Source organism: Poecile atricapillus, chromosome 2 (assembly GCF_030490865.1).
Source record: "Poecile atricapillus isolate bPoeAtr1 chromosome 2, bPoeAtr1.hap1, whole genome shotgun sequence".
NCBI lineage: Eukaryota > Metazoa > Chordata > Aves > Passeriformes > Paridae > Poecile > Poecile atricapillus.
In genome coordinates, this window is record NC_081250.1 from 53,913,530 (window position 1) to 53,938,299 (window position 24,770).

Below are 24,770 nucleotides of genomic sequence, written 5' to 3' on the forward strand. Positions count from 1 at the left end.
TGAGATTTAAGCAGGCAACCAGCACTGGAAATTCTGTAAAGCTAAAGGCAAGCAAAAACAAAACCTCATAATAGAAATTGTTGAGCTACTCCTTTGCAACAATTTTTCTTATCTAGACAATAATTGTATATTAAATGTGTGTACAGACAAAATCCTGTCATTAATGTAAACATAGGTTTTTTTCAACACTTCTCCACTATAAGCTCTCCATGAGTCATTGTAACAGAGGCAGGCCATGGACAAACATGGCACAGTCATGGACCAGATTTCACTAGAGCCAAAATTTAAAACACACTTCCTATTACAATATTCCTCATACCAAACTACAAGTGCTGTCATTTTGAGACTTTTCTATAACATCTGGATATAGAACTCTCTCATACTACGTATATACTGCATAATTACATATATGTGAAAATCACATACTACAAACAGTACTGGAATTGGATTTTCCATTTTACTTCTTTGAAATACGTTCCATTTCTTAATCCATTCCCCTTTAGAACAGAATCTACTTTTATAAAATTCCCACAGGCCAAAAGCTTAAAAACATTTGTAATTGACTAATTGAAACATTTGTAATTTTGTAATTTAATCAAGAGAACTACTCTTGACAAAATTAAAGGCTTAAGTATGACTGGTGGTGTAGTGTTTTTCCATTGTGCGGAATTTAAAAACTGAAATAAAAATTTGTCTTGAAACACCAAAGCCAAGCAGTTCACATTTTCAACTTAGCAGGAGAGGCATGAATACAGGAGGATTTCTGATTCAAAGTACAGTTTAATTTTAGATGTGTTCATCCAGTTGTTTCACTTTCAATGAATTGGCATTTTTAAATGTAAAAACATTCCATCATAATATTTCCAACCAGTTTTAGTACCTATTTAATAGGCACATGCAAAATTTAATTCCTCTCTTGTCTGTTAAGAATTACTTCCAGACATATCATATTACCTCAGGCCTTCAATCAGCTGCTTTTCAGTTGCAGAAACCTCTACATGTAAAAAACCTCCCTACAGTATTATTAACATGAATATAATTTCATTCATCTTGGGACAGTCTTCAATATGCTTGAAATACACTTCAAAAAAAGTGTATTTCATCCGAAGAATAACAATTAAAATATGGTCATATTGAAAATAAAAAAAAGCAAACAAAATAACCGCCAACCAAAATCAAACTCAAACAAGCACCAAATCCCACAAAATTTTAAAAATTTTTTGAAAACTAAAAAAACCCCAAAATACAACAAAAAAACACCCCCAAAACAAAAACACTCTGCACGTTTTATATTTTTTTCTGTTTTATATGTTCAAAATACTGAATGTAGAAGCTTTTACCAGACGCTAGGAAATTTTTGCCAGTATGCACACAAAATTACTCACAAAATAAGAGGCAATCTGAAGGTTAATGAAAAAAAATGAACTACCACCTTCATAAGTTTCCACAAATAATAAACTTAAAACATCAAATAATTGGCAGCTATCAGATATTTCAATACTCAATTTACTGTGACTTTCTTTTTCTGAGGCATATTCAGAGAAATGGCTAAAGGAACTGTAATGGCCTTCTGGGACAGGAAGACTATGGTTTCAGTAAAAAATGTTAAATTAATTTTTATAGTGATTCAAAGTTAGGGAAGGGTTGTTAAGGGATGGCCTCTTGCCACAGGGTGGAGTTTTGTTATGGTATCCTTTTCGAGTCTGCAGGTGTTTGGCAGGAGCTGAAATCAGGGCCAGCTGTGATATTTCAGCTCCGATATTTCCCTCCCCATATTTCTCAGAAGTGATACATCAGGATGATGTCTTACACCTGATGTACTCAACTTGTGTGGTATGACTGTAACTGTTGGGGGGGCATGGGGGAAGTGCCACTGCATGGCTTTCCTTTTATTTTCAGCTGACAACATTGATACAGTAAAACTCATCAACATGAATGGATTTAATATAGTAAAACACCAGATTACAATTTATTAAACTGCCCATTTCTTATGGGTTGTTTTGTTGTTTCCTGTATATGCCAGTATTTAATTAAAGTAAGAACACTGTATAAAAGAATGTGGAAAGAAATTACAGTGAAAAAAAGGGGAGAGTAATGTTCTGAAGACAAAAAACAAAACAAAAAAAAAACACCTTCAGTCGACTCACTTAACCAGCAAAGATCTTTGGTCTTGCATACTTAGCTGCAGTACAGTGCGTACCTGGTTTTGTTTTGTTTTATCTTTTGGGAGAATTTGAATAGTTTCTATTAAAAATGGTATTCTCTTTTAAGTTTGTTTTGTTTGGAAAGCTTCAAACCACATTGTATTTCATACACATATTCCCCAGGGTATGTTAAATAGGACCATACTGAGGTCACTCATAAGATTTTTAAATGTTTTAAGAATTCTTTTAATGTTTGTACTATCTTGGCCCAGTTGAAAGAGCACATTTTTTAAAAATAGTTTTTAAAAGTTCCACCATATAAATTTTCATTAAAATAATCTATACTGTTCTATTAGGCATTTGTAAGAACTTTCACAAACATTCCTTTCTCCCTCACATTTTTAAGAAATTTGTTCCCTTAACTAGTCAATCTCCTTTTTCTCTCAGACATTTTCTCCATATATGCACTAGTACACACATACGTCTCTCCACAGACTGATTGACTTACCAGGACAAATGCCTGTGGTACTCATTTTAACTTCACAAATGAATAAAAGATTATAATCAGTGGGAAAAGTGGACATTTCACTCCATTCATGGAAAAACAGTATCACCTGGCACTCCAAGTTAGTTGGAAGTTGAAAAAAGACATTTCCTGTTTTTTGGCAGCTCACTTGGAGTACGACTGAAGCTGTTAATGATATTAGTGAAATGTCCTGGGATCAAAAAATATGTTGTTTTATCTCAGTTTATAGAAGGAGTTATATAAGCCACTCCCAGTCTTCAGAGTTCTGTGGTCCTTTTAGTTAAAATGAAATTTGAAAACACAACCTGCCTGTAGCCAGTTGAGTTCCATTAGACCATTTCAATAATCTCCTGTAATCGTCTTTCCCCCATCTTCCTCACACGTGCTTCTTGACATTCCATGCATTATTCCAGCCCTCTCCTAGGATTTTTGTCTTCATATGGTACCAGCCTAGAGCACCCTAGAGCCCTGACAGCTGAGCTGATAACCATGCACTGCATCTTGGTCACTAACAGTGCAAGACTACACTTACAATGAAGGGTGTTTCTATTATGGATATAAAAATCCAAAGATCAAAGAGAAAGATAATGACGATAAATGAAGTAAATAAAACATTTAGATACAATCATGATGGTAACACACAAAATTGAAGATGTTAGCAAAGCCTGTGTATTATCTATTAGAATTAGATAAGAGTTGGGCTAAATTGAACTGTACTGGGTTTGATGTTTTTATGGACTCTTCACAATGGTTGAAAACAAATGGCAGTGAGAAGCAGATAACTGTGCTATGGTCAAACAGTGTTATGCAAAATTAAAGAGTTTAACATGTCATACAGTATCAGTATGCATGGTTATCATATGCAAGTTGAGTGACAACTTTCTTAGAACTGCAATTTCTGATCTGAATTGAGTATGAGAAAACCACGTTATAATGGGAGCACTGGGAAGAATTATTAAAAGTTTGGGTGAAAATCTGGGTTTGGGTTTACACATAAGAAAATGGGTGGATTGATGAGTAGGTGGATTAAGAATTGGTTGGATAGTCACATCCAGAGGGTATGGGTCAATGTCTCAGTGAGACATGACAAGTGGTGTCCTTCAGGGGCACTTACTGGGTCCAGAGCTATTTAATTTCTTCATCGATGACAGACAAAGGGATCAAGTGCACCCCCAGGAAGTTTGTAGATGACACCAAGCTGAGTGGTGCAGTTGACACATCTAAAGGATGGGATGCCATCCAGAGGGACTCACATGAGAAATGGGCCCATGGGAACATCACAAGGTTCAACAAAGCCAAGTCCAAAGTTCTACACCTGAGTCAAGGCAACCCTCAGGATCAATATTGGCTGGGACACGAGAAGATTAAGAGCAGCCCTGCCGAGAACAAACACAGAGAACTGGTGGATGAGAGGCTGGACATGAGCCAGAAATGTTTGCTTGCATTCCAGAAAGCAAAATATGTCCCAGGCTGTATCAAAGGAAGTGTGACCAGCCTGTCAAGAAAGAGATCCTCCCCTTCCACTCTGCTCTCATAAGATCCCATCTAGAGTATTGTGTCCAGCTCTGGGGTCCACAATATAGGAAGGAGCAAGTTGGAGGAGTCCAGAGTGCAGTGAAGTTGATCAGGGGGCTGGATGGAGCACCTCTGCAGTGAAGAAAAGCTGAGAGAACTAGGAATGCTCATCCTGGAAAAGAGAAGGCTCTGGGGATTCCCTGTTGTGGCCTTTCAGTACTTAAAAGGGGACTTAAAGAATTTTTAGTGGGACCCATTCTGATAGAACAAGGGTTAATGATTCTAAACAGAAAAAAGTTCAATTTAAATTAGCTATATTAAAGTTTTTTGCAATAATGGTGGGAAAACACCGGAACAGGTTCCCCAGATAGGTGGTAAATGCCCCATCCCTGAAAATATTCAAGATCAGGCTGGATAGGTTTTCTGATCAACCTGATCTAGTTGAAGATACCCCTGCAGATTGCAGGGCTGTTGGAGTAGATGACCTTTCAAAGGTCCTTTCCAATTCATAATACTTTATAATTCTATGAAAAATCTTGCTGTGATTAGAGTATGTTCTTGTTGATGGATGCTGGTTTTCTCCTATTATACCTGGGATTTCATAGTGCAGAGAATACATAGATTGGAGTCTCTCAGGTGCTAAACTTCTTCCCCAGTCAGCCTTTTTTTTTTGCCTGCTTCCTTCAAACTGAAAATACCTGTGAGAAAATGCTCTTTTAGAAATGAAATAAAGGTATAACATACCTCTACGCACAAATATTGGCATTAAATTTCCAATAGCAATGTCCAGGTGCCATGTATTTTAGAGAAGGGTGTAGAAAAGAAGGCTTTAAAGCAGTTTCATGAGGAGGAGATTAGTATGCCCCTTTACAGGAAAATATTTCAAAAAAACATGCCTTATCTAACTGCAAATCACCATGATACCTTTTACAGGTCAGCTAACTATGTTAAGCAATAACCTGACATACACATATAAATAATATATATATAAGTATAATAATACATATGCAAAAATGTTATTTAGGCAAATTCTAACAAGACCAAGGTAGCCAAGATAACCTCTTTCCAATTTGGGAGGTAATAGCTCGTGACATATAATGTTTTAAAAACAGTCTCTTTCAGAGTAGACTCAACTTCTTAAAATTCGCAGCATCAAAAAAAAGTACATAATATTTTTCCAATGTTGCCCCAAGTAGAGCCAAGTCTGAGTAAAATACTCTTGCTGTATGTTCTTCAAAGATCAACCTTAATCCTTGTGAAAGTTATGAAGTGAAAAATTTGGCCCATGCATACACTACGGCATGATACTACATCATTCTAAGGAGAAATAGCGTATTTATTCAATAAAGAAAAGATTCTTTCCCCACAGTCACCTAACAAATATTATTTCATGCCTCTAAAATATAATAATATTTATAACAAATATTTATTATAAACATATTCTTTTATGAGAGGGATTGCTTTGCCTGCTCTTATTTTCCCAATGGAACAATCACAGTCGCAACAAACACTTCTGACAACAGACACAGACATGTACAAAATCAGAAGAATAAACCAAAAGAGTCAATAAGCAATCATTTCTTCTTGCTATTCTCTTTAGTAAAAATCAGTTTAGAGAAGATTCATCACACACTAGAATAGCCATAAAATAGTCAATTACAGTACTCAAGACAGTATAATTCAGTTTATCTTGGGTCATTTAACCCATCCTAAGACAGAGAGTAAAAAAGCAGGGGAGGCATCAGGGAATACGAAGAGAATATAACTCAACAGATACTAAAATATAAAAATATTGTTTCTAATTAAACACAGGTGTAATCCAGTGTAATATTTAACATTTAAAATAGATACATAGATGAACTGTTTTCAGCTACTGAAACCAGGAGAAGAAAAGATTAAGTTTCTTTCTTTATATGGATTTTGTGCTTCATTTTTCTTTTTCCAATCAAAATGTTGCCCATTTTTTAAAACAGAATTGATTTTGGTTATCCATACTCCATACAGAAAATTAGTTCTTTTGGGGTCCCAAAAAAGGTGCTTTTCTGCCTATTTATGTGATAAAACACAATTACATGCTATATCATGATTTCTTTCTCTGTTTTATCAGCCAGTTTTGAAATACAGACTCTCTATGTGAGACATGGAATACCTATAGTTTAATTTGTTGTGGCAAAATCTAAGTTCCCAAGCATATTCATAATTCATTTAAAGATCTGTATTTATTTCTTAATATGACATACTATTGGCTGAAACTCAATCCATCATAAACCTCTCAAGTCCCATTTTAAGGTAGCCAAAAATCAGGTCTGACTGGCAGGAGGAGCAACCATTACTCAGCATTTGTCGAAGATGTGTAATGATGTATGGAAGAGACTTGGAGAGGACCAACCTGAGGATCTGAGAACACTTGCTGCATGTTGTTGATCGGACCGTATGGAACCCCGCTCCCTTCAAAGAGCTGCAACCACTCAGTCGTCGCTTTTTCTGAAAACCTAAGAGCAAATAAGAATGGTTTCAACACCATACGTTCAGATTTTAAGGACTATATAGCATGTCTCCTTCTTCTCTCACTGCTTCCATGCTCCTTCACTGATTTTTTCCCAGTCTGGGAATAAAATAACAAAAATGTACTACCTATGTTCTTCAGAAATGCAAAACCCAAAGGCATAGGGGAAGAAGTATCTCTGAAGTGCCTTCCATTTCTATCTGATCATCTGAAGCAATGCAGGAATGATGTAAATCTAAATTTATCATCAGTTTCAAATAACAATCAATGGATTTCCTCCCTTCCTTAATTATACTAATGTACTTCACATTTGTTTTCCGTTATGTGCATATTTAACAGCAAAAAGATACAGTGCAAGTGCCATACAATACTGGTCATTAAAAGCTGATGTAAAGCATCATCAAAAACATACATCAGGATTAAAAACCACATTTTTAGATCAGATAACAAGACTGATCACATATTTATTTGTTGTATGGTTGTACAACCAATCCTAAGGACACCCGGTTCAGCATATATAAACAGTGCCTGTATGCTGGTGAACACATTGCTCCATGTCTCCGTATCACATGCAAAAAGTTCATTTTATTTCTTTCTAAGCATTCAGTTTTATAACTAGTAACACCACTCTATTTCCCTGTTTTGTTAGATAGATTTTCTTTCCTCATCTGCCTACTAAAGTTTCATACATGAAGAAAACACACCAATGAAACAATACCAGTCACTGAGAGATGGTATTTTCTGCAGCTATCTGGGATTCCAAATAAAAGGTGAACTTACTTAGAGATAGTATTTTAAATTTCAGGAAAATAAATACCACAGAAGCCTACCAGCTTATTAGAAATCAAAGATTGATTTCATGATATACCCAACACTGAAAAGAAATTTGATGTGATTTAAAGACTTGATGGAAATGAAATTAATTGAAACCTTTAAAACGGACACTCAATTACTGGTATTCTGTAGTTACCAGTTTGCTGTTCAAGAGTAATTTGGAACAATGTCAGTAACATTCAGCTTTACTTTTAGCACAAAATATGGATGGCCCTTCCTCAGAGATAGAAGTCTTATTCCTGAAGTCAACAAACAATTCTGGAAGAAATGTAAGAAGCAATAAAAAATAAATAAATAAATCAAAATAAAAGGCCTTAAAAGCACAAATGTATTATAAAATGAAGCAGGAGTCATGAAGAAATGAAGAACAACACAGCACAGCTTCTAAATAAAACAGATATAAGAATGCTGCAGAGTCTAATGATATGTAATGTACTTCCTTGAATATGAAAGAGATTTCAGGGTAAAGATGTAATCAGCCATAAAGATAGTGCTGCTGTTGAACCCATCTAAGGTCTACCCAATTTAGTGCTCTGTTGCAACCAAACCTAGAACCAGGTACATTGCAGGAAACTGGTGGAAAAAGTAACTCTATAGAAGCAGATAACCTTCCTTCCTCAGTGTCTGCAGCTATTAAGAAACTGCAATTTTAGTCTAAAATACAATTTTTATTTCCTTGTTGTTGTTCCCTCAACAACAATTCTCATAATCTGTATATTCTTGTTATTCGTAGCCCTCTATTATTAAGGTTTGGGGCTCATACCACTGCACAATGTAAATAAGATTCACATGCAAATCTTTTTCCCTTCAGTTACACATGCTGTTTATATAAAACTATGCTGTTCTCTGCTAGCAACAGAGATGCTTCGTATTTCATGACCCAATAAATCTCTTGTTGTAAATGGAAAACTTTTTTCAGCTACTACTTTTTGACACTTCAGATTCTGCTATCTCATTTTTAACGGGATAGGACAGCTGCAAGAGGAATCTTGGACTCAACTTCATAACCGTAGTGCTGAAGACAATCACTAGGAAATTACTGTAATTCTCAATGTATGTATCATATTCAGTTGAACTGTTAGTAATGAATAAGTCCTGCTATGTTATGTTCCTGCACTTCTTTTTAAGAAAGAGTTTATAAATATCTTCCTAAAAAACCCAAAACTTTTGCATTTAAAGGATAGCCTGAAAATGAAGTCTTTTCAATGGTAGTATCTACAATTTATATGTCTATAACCGGTAGGCTACTTCTCAAAGTTGTGGTAAATCTGAATAATTTTCAAGATATATATTCTTCTTCAGTTACACCATTGTGAGTGACTCAATATATTGTGGAGTTGCATACGTACATTGCAGAACCTTTGTATATGTTAAGCAAAATTTGTGATTCTATATTAATTTCTACAATTTCAGATTATGCTTAGGTTTTTCTGCCCTATGTAACAGGAAAAAAAAACAATAACACAATTTTGTAGAAAACAAGAGATTGTCTATTATCCTCAAGGGACACACACAGCATTTCCTCTTGAAACTGAAACTCTGTATCTAACTCTGATGTAAAATAGCTTCCTTTATTTGTGTTAGAGGCAGGCTGTTGAGAGCATATTGTTAAGCAAACTGTTTAAAACCAAAACAGAACATCACCACTGCCAATAAAGGTCTAGTATTCAGATTTTGAGAGCAACAGCATGCAACTATTTTGCTCATTCAACTACATTTTATATATTGAAACATCTGCTGTACATCATTAAGGGAGAAATACTGTTTCAAAAATCTGATAAAAGATAAGGCATGGAAAAAAATGTTAATTTTTACCTCTCATGTCAGCTGTACAAACTTCAATTTATTTTTTTTTTTTTTACTAACCTGTATGTATTATTCCCTCAACTAATACAAATTGTGATAATACTTACACAAATAAATACCATAACCTTTACTTAAAGTGAAGGCCTGATGTTTAGGTTGCTAAGTATCCATTAACAATATGCTCAGCACTCCAAAATAACAAGAGAAGACCCTCAGCAAAAACTTCCAAGTAGAAGACTAACATTCTCTTCTGAAAATGAAAGCTCTGTCAGCGGGAATTTAGAAGGTCTGGCCTTTTTCTCTTAACACGTTTTAAAATGTGTATGCTTTTTCGTAGTTTTTAAAAAATATTCTACTTTGTATATTTTTCAGTTAAGGAGAAGAAATTATTGACATTATATATACACACACATAAATCAAATCACTGTGATGGAAACATATGAGGCTAAACAATGGTCCATCTTCCAAACCTGAGCTAGTAGGAAGGAAAAAGAATCCAAGACTGTAGAGCATCCAAACTCTCAAATATGACACTTGCAAGAGGATCTTTACCTCAGAGACACTCAGTGACTGCAGGAGGGCTCAACACTGTTCACACTACAGCTTCATATATTGTCAGATGAGTCCCTTTTCCTGTAAAATTTTCCATCTGCTACATATATATATATATAATCACATAAATGTCCTCAAAATTATCTGTGATTTATTTGCAGAAATATTTTAAACCTGTAGCTTAGCTTTCTGCAATCACTACCAGTATTTTAGAAGATAAAAAGGATTTTCTTTTTACTGTACTACTTTGTGGTAAGAAGATCAAATTCAGGCTCTTTCTGAAAGCATCTGTGAGAAAGGAAGGATATGTACCCCAAAGAGGAACAAACCCATTCCTAGGACATCTACTGCAAAGCCTGAACTGAGGTTTACTTCCTGAAGAGGTCAAAGTCTCCATGATGACTAATTTGCATTTTAAGCAATACTCTAAGCTTGCTCTGCACTGAATTACACAGCACTCACGAAGATACTGAAGTTGCAGTATTGAAATGAGGCATCAAATTCTGGAACATTTAACATTAAATACATTTCATGCTTTAAAGTGTCTTAAGAATAGAAAGCGTGGCATAAGCTGAAATAATTGAAAGTGGAAGAAATCCAACTAAATATATTTTTCTTCAATTAGTAAATCTAGCAGGCATCATTAAATGAAATCTAAATTTAAACTGTACACTCAGCAAATTCATCAAAAAACATTACAGCACAATATAAGAAAAAACCTCCAAAAGGCAAAAAATTAAATATAAAACAAAAAAAGTTTTACACCTTGTTTTCTTACATAAACTACAAATAAAGTTTTGCTTCTTAAAAAGCATGATCTGCATTCCCTTCTGCTTTCTAACAAATTTTGATTAAAATAAAAAAGAAAGTAAGAAATGGATCTTTACATATAAAACAGAAAATGAATGTCTGCTTGTGCAAGCTAGATGAAATGGTTTTAATGAGTCCATGTATTTTAATAGTTCTTGGGTGTATTTCTAAGTTTCTCATCCTGATAATTGTAAAAGTAAATTTTGTTTCTTTTTTTTAGCAATATTCTGCCTTTCAATGAAACAAAAACTTTAAAAGCTTGAATGAATCCACTTTGTGTGTATTCCATTTTCTATGTTTCCTAGGAAACCTTCAATCCTTGCTACGTCTTATGTGGAAGGGTAACCATGTTTCTCTAACGGATGAAACCATCCAATTCTACACAAAATAAGTTTAGAAAAACTACTGAAGAAAAATACTGCTCTTTTCTATAGGAAACTAATGGCAATTAATTTAGAGAATTTTTTTTGACAGCTACCAATACAGATGGAACAGCAACCTCTAGGATTAGTAAGAGCCTTTTACGTGTGGTCAGTCACAAAATGTTCTTCGGTTCTTGCTAAAGTCCACAATAGCATTCCTGTGCTTTCTAGCACAAACCCAAATCCACATAATGGTTTTTGTTTCATTTTATTCTATCAACAATCTCTTCACTCCCAAATACCTACAATATTTTCCCTCTTCACTACCAAACACCTCTTTAATTGTAGTTAAATGAGTAAGAGAGTTGGTACAGTTTCTTACAATAGCATCTATGGAAGACACTATACAAAACAAAAGTCCTAGAAAATATTTGTTTGGAAAATTCAAAGAACTGATCATTATCCTTTAGTGTACAGTGAATATATAATTAGTGTTTTCAAAGTGAATATTACAGTATTTACTCCATAGTCTGTAAATATCTCTGTTAGTGTCTATTCTCCTGTTACTAGTGGATAACTGGGAAAACCACAATGGACAAAATATTTAAATATTTGGGATCAACATGATTGTACTGACAGGTTTTGCTGAGAGATATTTCAACTACTTTAAAAGATGTCACATAGTGTAGATTAAAAGTGGTAGCTACATAAAATACTATCCAGAGATTTGCAGGTACCACAAATCCAATTTATATATATGAAAAATTGTTCTATATTTATGCATGCTATAAATATTGTTACCAGTTTTATAGAACTATTAATAAACCTTCACCTTTATGCACAAAATTCGTGCCAGAGATTAATGGACTTTCTCGTTCCTCTATCAAGATTTGCATGGTGCTTTAAAATCAGGTATGATTTTTAAGGAGTGGTATACTAGGCAGAGGGAAGCACATCTATCTTGTAAAATATATTTCTTATGGCTCCTGAGTAGTTAATCCAGCATGTAGAAGAACTAGTTCTTTTTATAGGCAGATAATGTTAAGCTGTACACATTAGAAATATACTACTTTTCTCCAACCTTCCTCTGTTTTACTCAAGTACGAAAAAGGGCCATAACTTTTATAGTTATGACAAAAGAAGTGCAAATCAACTGAAAATCAGCTAGGTATACACACATCAATAAAAGCATATTGAGAAGGATGAAAAGTTGCATTGATTTTGTTGCTGGTTTTCTTTTAACGCAAGGGGACTAAAGAGCTAATGAGGGTCAGGTCAAAAAGTTCATTTAAAATCCTTGATTTCAGCAGCCTCAACATAGAAATGTAAGCCATCAGAAAAGCAATGGCAAGTTTCTTTTCAGAAAGGATCTTGAACTTCACACAGATAAGAAAATCTTCCAAGTTTATTAAACGGTAAGAAAAGAACAAGAAAATACACATTAGCTTACCTAGTTCAAAAATCAGATGCTTGAGACATTTTGGATCTCTCTCATTTGTATACCCAGAAGCCAACACAAAATAATAATTTAATAAGAAGCATTTTAAAGCAAAACGTGGCAACCTGGTAACTGATGTCTACACAGCCCAACCCTCTATGTATTGATGGTGAGGTAGGTGACTGGGGAAAGTAAACCTTACCAGCTATGCCACACTGAAGTCAATTGTCTTTCAAACTTCAAACACCTGTTTCTTGCTGAAGCTGTAAACAACCAGACGCTCATTCCTGTAATGTTATCAACAGTGAGTTCAGCCAGCAAGTCTCTTGGTTTAGAAAAGGAAATGGTGGGGATAGGGAAGGAGATTTACAAAGACTGGGTGTGTCTCAACAAGTGTGAATTTAACAATGCTTCTCATCAGGAAAATTAAACATCTTACAATACTCTTTCCCTTTTAGGTGCCCTCCTCTTCTGTTACTAGGTGGAAACCATTTAGCAATGACTTTATTAACTGAGGATCAAGTTCCTCTGTGTTTCCTTCCTGTTCATTCCTTTTCCCCTCACACTTATATACGCAGCATGCAGCTGTAGCGTACAGTCAAGAATAAGGTTTTAAAATATAAATGCTAGGAATAGAAGTTCCACTCTGAATCATTTCCAGCCCTAACACTTCTGAGTCTACAATAATTTAGTTAGAGCTGCAGGAGCACTAATCATGCTGAATTTATGTGTTCTTCTTTATGTGAAACTGCTTCAATTTAAAGGCTGAGGGCATGTCTGCGACTCACTTTCCACCTACACTCATACACCCCCACACACTCTGTTCCATTTACAGGTTAATTTCCCAAAGTACCTTGGAGCACACATTTAGATGCCCTGTCTTAAAATTTGTCTACATCACTGAGGTGCATGGTAGGATTAATATTCAAATTCTGGAGTAATTTAAAAAAGACGGTCAACAAGCCCCTGTTCTCAAAGCAGCTTCTTTTAAAACAGGTATTATACTAGCTTTTGCACAGATGCATCTCAAATTTCATGTGCACTCTATATATATGTGTCTTGACATATATATACACATACAAAATAATCTGCATTGTGTTCTATTAATTATTATTAATATTGTGTTCTAATGGAAGCAAAAGTGGAAGAGATGCAGAGGGGGAAAAGAGCAAGAACTAAAACTTGGTTATTTTGTTTGTGAGTTAGATGTTCATCTAACTCACAAACCAGAGATTTCCACTGGAAACTTAAAAAACAGAGTGCTCTGTAGTCTGTCAGTTCTCACATGAGCTGTGAGTCTCAGGGGCCTCAGTGGTAGCCATTGAACCTGACCTCCACCCAGGTAGGGTCATTTTAAATTGACTCTTGGCACATACACAAGAAATGAAGACAGAGGTAATTTGCTTTGGTCAGAGTTCTGCTTTCTTGTCATTTCGGGAGAATGTAACCTAAATAGAGAGGAAGATACAGAAGGCATCGGATTTTTATTTTCTTTTTTTCTTTTTCCTTTTTTTTTTTTTTTTAACTGAAAAGTAGATGTGCAAACGTCAGCAGTGGGAGGAGAAAGACGAAATAAGATGAAGAGGGGGAAGACAGCCTGTAGGAAGTGGAGGAAGATGATGGGGACAGAAAATAAAACAGCATAGAAGGAAGAGGACCAAAGACGGGAAAGGGACAACACCACCAGTAGAACTGTAAGTTCAAAATTCCCCACAGGACTATATCCTTATTCCCTGTGAATATTCCATGAAAGTTTTTACTTTTTGCAGCATTTTGCTCATTTGCCCATAGACTATGGAACTGAAAGATACTCCATGTCTCAAGATGGAACTGTTTTCTGTAATCCCTCCTCTTGCTTCAGAGAGCAGGCTCTCTTAGAAGCAGTGTACCACTTCACAGCGGTTTACCTTCCCATCACTTTTATTGAGATCTGACATTCACTGTGGATATGTGAACTTATCCTTCCTCATTTTCTCTCCCTCACTACCTTTCATTTGTGCCCTACAGAGGGAATTGAGATGTACAGAGAGCAAGCTGGTTTGAAGAGTTCAGGACAGGCATGCTTCACTCTTCATTTCTGTCAGAGAATGACAGAAGAGGATGAGAAAATTCTTCCTGAAATGAATGGAGCAATTCACACCTATCAGAGCTTTTGTTCCAAGTTATATATACATCTGAAACCATATCCATCCCCATCTTGTATTCTCACTCAGTTCAGTATATCTGACTTTGATGAATACATCATTTCACACACTTTTGAAAAGTCTTCTGTTTAAAGGTCAGTTTCTCCTAAGTGCTGCATAATCCCCATGGTCATCTAGCTGCCTTGAAATCTGGCATGGTTACCACAGGTAGTGAGTAGAATTATTGGTCTAAATTAGAGGTCACTTGAGTCAAGAATTCCCAAGATAGAGCCTTTTTCTTTAAAAACCCCAGCATTCCTTAGCATTGACCAATTGTCCTAATGTTTCTTTTGTGCACACATCTAGAATAAAACTGTGACCAAAGAGTCTCAGTTGATCCATTTTTTACTCTAGCAAATGAAAGCCATCAAGTGTCTCCTTGGTGTTCAGAGTTCAGATGCTTTCAAAAATTTCAGCTCCACACATGAAGTGAATTAAACACTCAAGACTTCAGGGAGTTATTGACCCTGTGAGTAGGTCTGAACACCTCCTTCTATTCCTATACAAAGCTGGGCAAACCCTCCTCCTTAAGAGAAGGAAGTAAAGAATCCTTCTTTTTGCACTTACTGAATGCTCAAACCTAGAAATTAATTGCAGGTAGTTCATTTTGAAAATTAAGAAAAAATTGAAAAGAAAATGTGACAGTTCCAGAAACAGTTCAAAAAGGATAAGGGTAAGAGGACAAGGTAGATAGGTCAATGAAAACCTGCTCTAGACTCTGGTGGAACCTTGGTTTATTAGGAATATAACAGCTTCGAAGACTTGAAAAAAATATATGCTTATATCTACTGTACAACAGCAGTGCTATATGTAAGCACTTGCAGAGTACCAAGCATCTGCCATACATACTGCTTAAATACCAGTGACTTAGTGGAACAGGAAGGGTGTATAAACTGAAAATGGCGGCAGGAGAGTTTGGGGAAAAATGGAGTGTCTCCTCTTAACAAAACTACTGTACTTCACACAAGTGTACTTCATTTCCTAGACTGAGAAAATCTGTGTCCAAGAATATTTCTTGTGAGCTGCTCCAGCTCATATCTCCACAAATTCATTTTAAGGTGGACAGCAGTGCACATACAGGGAGTGAATGGAAGGGTCTGCAGGTGTTTTTGTCCAAGTAATGCACCTTAGGGTTATATTTTCCATGTGCTGGAAGCTGTAACACTATCAAGTAATCAGTGAGTAAATTAAGGTATTTTTCGGTGAAATTCTATCATTACTATTTTGTCATTTCCCTTCATTTCTCAAGGGTTGACATTTTTCAGCACTGAGAAACTATTCATTTAATTCTCTAAGTAACTTCAAAAATAAACTGCATATAATTTTACAAAAAACTGTACATTAGTGAATTAAGGCAAAGTTACCATGGAATGTGTGTGGATACACATTCAACTTCGATTAGAATATTGAAGGTGTTTGTTATATCTGTTATAACTGATTGCCAGATGAACTCACAATAATATGACATAACAGAATACTTTAGAAATGTCTACTCCAAAAGTGTGTATACATTTACATACTTGCACATAATATGCAGAAATTCAGCCTAAATTATAATAATAAAACAGAACGCAAACTCTGAAGAAAAAAGAAAAGGCATAAAGCAGTAATTAGAAGAGCAATAATGTAATTTGATTAATTAATAGCTACAGATATAAAAACATATTGTAATTCTGGAAATTCAAAGAACAGCTGTTGCTTGAACTTTATCTTCTTGTTCAGACATTGCCCATAGGAAAAAAATTACAACATCCAAAATTAACCAGAAGCAATGAGCTATCAAGTAATTGATCTGTGGATGGAAAAATAGTCTTCTCTCAAGGTACCAGAGAGCATCAGACAAATGCCATACAAAATGAAGTCCAAGTAATAAGTCAACATGAACCAACTTTGAAACTAAAACTATGCCTCAAGAATGTAAGAGCTCAAAACTAGGTCAAAAGTTATAGGATAAATTATGGCCTTTCAGGGGCTCAAAACTTATAGCAAGAGTGGCCTCATCTGTGCTATCACAATCCATTTGTTATAGGCAGGTGAAAGAAGAGTTCCAAAACTTAATCAAGGACAGTTGCACCATAATTATTCCAAAATGCAATATCACCTGGTACTTCATTTTTTCATCAAAAATTAAAATCTCCTACCCTACAGGGGTAGGACATCTGAAAATGGACAGGTAAGACAGAGACAAAAGAAAGTGCAACCAGAAGAGGTAAAATAACTCTTTACACTCTTTAATGACTCATGATTCTGGTTCTCAATATCCAAAACGTGTGGGGTTGAGAGTGGGGGGTGTGGATGTGCTACTGAAACTCTATATCTTGGATGTAATGAAAAGGGGAGACATCTGACTTCATACTTCTAAACCCCCCAGTAAAATTGCCCCAGTGATGACTGTTATACATTTGGTGACAAAGACTAATACTGGCCAAGCAACAACATGAGAGTATGACTTTTCTTGAATAACCACCTCTTCTGCTCATCCCCAGAAGTATGAGATGCTGCTGAAGCCACCTTTGGGAAGGTTTACACAGATTCAATTTTTCTTTCGTTACATAAATTTATTCTCCATTAAACAGAAGAGGACTCCACAGATACAAGGCCTTCTCAAACACGAGGAAGGTAACTAAGCTATTTTAGTCTCCCAAAAAAAAGTTTTTTTGAATTTTCTCTTTCAAAAAAATTAATTATTTCATAGGATGATTCCCAAACAGAAAACTAAACACATATCCTTTTGCTTTCAAAAGGAATGGCCCAGGGAGAATTTGTGGCACAGAGTACCACAATACAGAATCAGCAGTAAGGGAGTAGCAGTGAGTGGAACTCCCCTGGATACAGAAACACTCATTGAAAAGTTTAAAATCCCACAGCAAAAGCAAATGGTGCTCCAAGCATTTTTTCCAGGTGCTGCAGTCATCCAGGAAAGCTGGAAGCAGTAGTTTCACTAAAATTCAAGTTAATGTTAGCAAGAAGTTAAAAAGGTTTCTGAAAACTTAAATCTGTGTTCTGGCTTCTTTAGTTCACATTATAGTCTGTATGCAAAAGACAGACTATTTAACATCAGTAAGCTTTTGCAATACCTATTATAAAAACTAGAGTATCTCAAAAGATACTCATCATCACATGATGAGGTTTTGTTATACACTACTATTGGCATTAACAGATTAAATGTAGATTCTTCCCTTTTAATTAACTTACCGTTTTGATAATATATCAATGAGTTCTTTTCTGTTCTGGACTCTGAGTGTATTAGTTTTGTATCTGGAATCTTTACTAACTTCAGGCAAATTCAGGATCTAAGTAAAAATAAAAGTGAGAAGTGTGCTTGACAAGAGATATATATAGATATAGATAGATATATAGACATATAGACATATAGACATATATATATATAGTCAAATAATTACTGATTTTTAAAAAATCACTGATTTCCAATAATCACAATTTATCATCAATCATTTCATAGAAAGAAATCAAAAATTAATTATTACTCTTTTTTGTAAAAAGCCTCCTGGTTAATGTTACATAACACGTAAAGGAAAAATAGAGAAATCAGACTGAAGATCCAGATCTTAGCTGACAGCTTTCAGATTAGCCAGGAGAAATTCTTACCATTGAATGCTAAAAAAATAAGTTATTAACATGGGGGTGGATAGATCTGTAGGACTATCCTGCACTAACTTATATGTCACAGAAAAAGAAATATGTCTGTACTTCATATGCTAGACGGAGAAAAGAATGTCTAAGATTATTTATTTCCACTTCAGTAATCTCTGTCAAAAAAGAAAAAAAAAATAAAAAAAGAAAAGAAAAAAAAGTCTTTTTCTATTGAAACACCATTGGTCTTCTTTATTATTTTTTCCAAAAGAATTAAAAAAGAAAAGTGGTGCTATAGCCTCTAAGAAAGGAGAAATATATCTTCAATGTGTAACTTTGACCTGCCACATTAGAACTTTAAACATGGGAAGACAATGTGTATTATTTTATAAAGGGGATTAAATATGCAGAAGGAGTCTCAGAATTTTATACAGGCATTCATTAGAAAAAGCAGCTGTGTGGAAAATCAATATAATTTACCTATTTGTGCCACAATGACTTTCTATAGAATAAATAAACATAATTAAATGTGATTTCTAAAAATACACCAATTACATCAGCTACAGAGAAAGGCAGCATAGAATCTCATAAAGAAACTGTCACATATCCTTCATGTATTTTCACTTACTAGCACACTCTAAAGCTCAGTTTTTCTTATGATGAGTCTTATAATCATTCTAAACATGCTACATTTTTAATAGGGCCATTTCTAAGATGGCTTACAAAAAATACAGTGCCTCAAACCTGAAGTTCCTATAGCCCATCATTGTATCTCTGCCTCTTGTCTAGGGCATAGAAAGAGTTTAAGAACAGGACCAGTATATAAAACACTTCCTTAATATTCATCCAAACTCCAGTCCTCTCTTGATTAGGACATGTCTGAGTCAAAGGTGATTTCTACATATTTAGCAATCATCAATAAATTTATGTTTTATGATAGGAGTGACATGTTCAGTCACTCCTTCAATCCATATGTCTGTGTACTACCACATGTAAATTGGTGCCAATCTCTCTGATATTTCTCTGCTTCAAACATAGCATTCTACTAATTCCTCTGACACTGGTTTAGATCAAGGCCACAGTCATTTAATGACTCCTGACTTTGCTGGACTGAATAAGGACACAGCTTCCTTTACAAGTGAATAGCTGTTGATGACATAAAACCATTAGCAAAACAGATATTCTCTCAACAGATATTTAGAGATATTAAAAACAGATAGTCATCTTTGACATAATTTTCACCTTGAGTGACAAAACTAAGCATGGAAACAAGGTATCTCTAAGTTATGCTAGAAAAATGGTGATGTTACAAAACTCTTCTGCAGATTTTTATCTGCAAGGTGACATAAAACATCAGTCTAGCATCTTCCATCTATACTTAATTTACAGCATATTTTCTTTTCCTTCTGCATTTATATAATCTAGTTTATGGAAATCACAACATATTGTAATTTAGCATTAGAAAATAGCTAAATTTCTCTATCTGGAAGTTTATCAATACTATTGGTACTCCTTAAAATTATTTTCTTCTTTTAATACTGCTATTTTGGAGTTACAAATCACTGCTTTAGGAAAAAAAAAATTCTGTAAGGATGTCCAAAGTAAATGATAGTGAACACTTATGTGATCTTAAAAAAACAAGAAATTAATCAGAAAGCTGTGGTTCCATTTGATGAGTTATATGAAAAATGATCATATGGAGTTGCTCACTCTACTGTTTTAATTAATGTTACTGATTTCAGCTTTAACTTAATGTCCATCTGGTGTAAAGCTGCATTTCTATATATATGTTCTTCTCAATTTTTTTTTTGTGACTAACAAATGCACACTTGAGAAGTTATTCATTAATGTACCATTCATCTTTCTGCATCATGTTGCCAATGTTATTTTCTTTATTTGACTGTGAACATTTGGAATGAAAATGGTGTTCTCTATTTGAGGCCTTGTTCAAGCTCTACATGCACATTCCAAGCTTATGCTCTCTGTTTTGTCCTGCAACACTAGCATATCTGTTTGTACTCTCCCTTGCTGTACACAAAACTTCAGCCTTCTGAAGACTCTCGCTCTGTATTCCTAATCAGACCAAATCAGCCACAGGTCAGGATGTGCTTTTGTAACACTTGACCACAATGAATGAATGCATGTCATCCAGCAGCGTTACAAAGTTTTTCTGCAATTATCCAAGTCCTCAAACAAGCTACGGTTAGTTGTCATTGATTTTGAAAATATCACAGTGAATTATTCCAGATTTTTCTTTCTGCTTGCCTGAAAAGATACAGTTGAAGCAGAATGTTTGCAATTGTTTACAGCTTGAGCCAGCTGTTACATCTCTAGAGTATGTGTCTTCAGGGCAACAGCTTCCATACAGCCTGTGCTTTCAGCACCAACTCAGCTCAGAAAGATTCTCTAATAGCAATTCCAATGTTTGAATAAGTTGTCTCTGTATTTACTAAAGTTCACTAGTGTGTTGCGGGCCTTCCTGTAATAAAGTTCTTTTCCTTTATTGGCTTCCCCTCTTCACAGTGTTTTAAGTTCCAAATCACCTTTGACTTAGCACAGAGCATATCTCTAATGGGTATTCATTCCAGCATTCCACTGACTTCCTCATCATTTCATTTCTGGGCAATGTAACAGCCCAAATCTACACCTACAATATCCTGATAAGGGTAAAAAGCATTCTTTTTAGAAACGGATATGATAACTAGTGTATAGAAAAATCTAACAATTACTCAGAACTTGAACTATTTTTTCTGCTTTTTTTAATCCCTTTGAAATGTAAGCAGTCATCATTTTTCCATGCTCTGTACTTCTTACTTTCAATTGTAGGAACACCAGAACACATTTATAAGGATAAAAAAAAAAAAAGAAAAATCAGCCTGCAGACCAGGGCTAATATTCATCTCACTTAATTTTTATCCTATGCATTCTGAGGGAACACAAACGATTAAAATCTTGCTTCGTCTTCTGTTCCATTCTTTCCTTAATGATGACAGAGAAAATACGTAGCAACAAGGCACAACACAATTCTTTCAGCTGTACCTTAAAATCAGCTAAAGTGCATAGTCTAAAGATTTAGTGCCTGCTTGCTCATATCAAGATGCCAGAACCTACTGTGATGGATCTTCAGCTCTGTCTTACTCAAGGATGGCAGGATGACAAGCATCTGCTACATAATTCTTCACTTTAGATGATAAAGAACCAGGAAGACATTCACAGCTATATCCTGGGACACTCTGGGAAGATTTCCTTTATGAGATAATGAGTCTTTGATAAAACAGAGCTGTGGCAGGTTGACACTTATTCAGCTGTTAGTCTTCATTCCTATTAATATAATGACCACTGTAGTGCTCAGACACCTCTGTGAACAAAACCCACTGAGCAAATTTTGAAGAGGTTAAGAACCAATTCAAGTAAGTGAAAGCAGAACTCCTCCACACAGTGAGGTGGGGACACATACCCCAAATTGTACTAAAAGAGAATCAAAACAGCACTGTCCTCTTACTACATATTCCAGTTATTAGTGGTGAACTTCCACAGAAATGTTAAATATCTGACATGAACAAATGGAGAAAAATAATGCTCAGTTTCCTGAGGGTCAGTAATTTATGATAAAGATCCAGGTTCCTAGAGAAAAAACACAATGGTCAAAATAGCTAGAATTGTAATTTTAAAAAATGTTGTCTAATGCTATATGCAAAAATTCTCTTGTCCCATCTTACATGTTACTGGAGTCTTTTATTTGGAATACTTGGATTGGAATAGTTGGAATGGATACATTTTATTTAGAATTATTTTAGATTCATAAAGTAACAAAAGAACAATCCATCCTCTAACTTCACCTTGTTAATTCTTTACCATGCATTTTATGGAGAAATAGTGTTACATTTCTTCCTGAAAACAGCACCAGTGTGTTTTATGTGACATTCACCATTCCAAAATTGGACGGTTGTTAGGTTGCTCATTTTTCATTTTTATTTTGTTTTAGTTGATCAGATGTGCACAGACTTCAAAAGAGGCTCAGTACCTACAGGTTTTACAACTGGTGTGTTCTGAATTCAGGACCAAAACACAGACCCCCGCCCTTAGATCATCAGCCAGATCTGCAGGGTTAGAATTTATACTCACCACTTATCTCCATTTTAAAAACAAACAAACAAATAAATAAGAATCAGCATCTCAATTTTCCTAGTGAGAATGCAAACTATTACACATTTCTGTACTCTTGCCTAACACACCTTGCACACAGTGACAAACTGATGATCATTTCCAGCTCCCACCACGATGTAGCCATCCTTAGTCTTAAATGCCTGGAAGAACAAAGACAGGTGATAAGCTCTAGCTAGACTATGAAATATTAGCACACCTTTGAAGTGAAACTTTGTAAATAATGTTCAAATTACTTCCTTAAACATTTCCATTCAGACCCAATTTCTTGTTCTATAAAAGTGGCTCAAAGTCATCCATCCACAGAGATGGATGAGGCCCTTTTTGAGTTTTTTTTCCTAAAGTTATCTTGGTTGATATTTTATTTGCTAAAAATATGTCATGACCGACCCTGAAACTTAATGTGTCCCACACTCACAGGACTGAGAAGTATTACCATGATAATGTTTACTTGCCAGGAGGTATTTTTTCAGCTTCACTCTTAGCCCAACTCAGAGCAGACAGCTGCACTGATCCTGCACAGATCCTGACCAAGCACACCAAAAAAATAATTGCCAAATAGCAACTACAAATTAGGAACTCTCATAGGAATGAAAGGGATAGACTTTGCATCTTTACAGCTCTTTGCCTGGAGATAAGGCTATCTCCTTGTTCAGAGGTCTCAAGATAGATCTCATGGAGAAAATGGGACTTCTTTTCCAACTTTTAAAGATGTAATTTTTACTTTTGATTTCATTACATTTGCCTTAGTGGCACACCTATTGGTGAACACAACATTGAACTGGGTAGGACATAACAGCTTTCATTTCGATCTAAACCATCTCACTTAGATTTTCATGGGAAAAAAAGAAAATCTGTAATTGGCAACATCCTCAATTTTTACCATTGTGTAAGGGCATCTTCTAAAATTGGATAATGCAATTCCTCTTTCCTCCACACCTCTCCCTTATACAAAGGTGTATAACTGCAGTTTCAGTCATAAATAATACCAGCCCAATTTTTGCAAACATTTGGGAAAAATTCTTTCACCATTAATTTGACTTCAATGTAGGAGACCAGCACAGGCAGGTGCTCTAATAGTGGCAAAGTCTTGCAATCCTTTCTTGCAGAGAGAAAAACTCATCTTCCATTCCTAGAAACCTTTCTTTTTCTTTTTTTCTTTTTTTCTTTTTTCTTTTTTCTTTTTTCTTTTTTTTTCTTTTTTTCTTTTTTTTTTCTTTTTTTCTTTTTTCTTTTTTCTTTTTTTCTTTTTTTCTTTTTTTTTTTTTTTCATGAGCTATCATGTCCTCATTTAAAGGTGTGAATTTTCACAATAAATTTTGGTAAAATAACACACAAATATAAGTCCTGGAATGGAAACACTTTAATGATTAAAATTCTTCTCATGCCACTGTGGGTTATTCTTCTTCTCAAAGAGTGTTATGCTATCTCAACTTGCAATCTTTCATATAGACACAAATACATTCACTGAGACTTTTTTACCATCTGGTATAGTCACAATTTTAAAACTGTATGTGGACAATCATTCCTCTAAAATGCAGGTAACTGTACATCATACTTAAAATATCACCTGTTTGCTCTTTCATTTCATGGTAAATAGTATTGCCCAATTATAAGGTTTAGCAATTTATTTTTCACACATTTAATTAAGCAGTTCAGTCTAAGATAGCAAGCAAAGATAAAATTCTGCAAACAATTAGTCCCAAACATGCAAGAAAGACTTGGCCCCAGTACAGAAAAGTTTAGTGACATACATAATATAAAGGTACTACATACTCACACTGAGATGAAGAGCAAGCAGAGAAAAAAAATTGGAGAAAAGAATATAAAAAAAAGATTTGTATGTGAACACGTAAACATTTCTTAGCTAAATCTGTTCATAAAGACCTCTGTCTAAAAAAATAATGGCAGACCCTGGTAAACAAATATGTAAGACTCTCCCTCCCAGTAAAAGACCTTTAGTGGGAATAACTATGAATTCAAACTGTCAGTATAAACTTACCACCTTTAGTTACAGGAAAAATCTCTTTTCTGAATACTCTGCCCAAATCTTGATTTGTGTTTGCTGACATTCATAGTTCTAAAACCAGCCTTATGCAAGTCACACAAATTATGGGTCAAACACTGTACATATCAGTGTGCATATATAACACAGTGTAATTTTTATTGGTGCACACACTTACTACTTCATGTAAACACAAATCCGAATTCTTCTGTACATTCTTTTAAACTTACAGTCTGGATGCCTGCTACAGCTTACAAAGCCTACAGTATATGTCATATGTACAGATCCTCCTCCTCAGCACTCCAATATGTATTTATATTGGTAATATGGG

At 35.0% G+C, this 24,770-nt stretch overlaps 1 protein-coding gene across 5 annotated transcripts in view; it reads right to left on the reverse strand.

Annotated features, from left to right (window-relative positions):
* SUGCT (succinyl-CoA:glutarate-CoA transferase) overlaps positions 1–24,770 on the reverse strand; it is a 320,759-nt gene that overhangs the window by 179,672 nt on the left and 116,317 nt on the right. For all 5 annotated transcript variants that reach the window (XM_058832253.1, XM_058832254.1, XM_058832252.1 and 2 more), the window contains exons 11-13: positions 22,506–22,577; positions 17,872–17,969; positions 6,575–6,677 (exon numbers count right to left, since the gene is read on the reverse strand). In XM_058832253.1, coding sequence (XP_058688236.1) covers positions 6,575–6,677; positions 17,872–17,969; positions 22,506–22,577 — 273 coding nt within the window. The remainder of the gene's footprint in view (positions 1–6,574; positions 6,678–17,871; positions 17,970–22,505; positions 22,578–24,770) is intronic.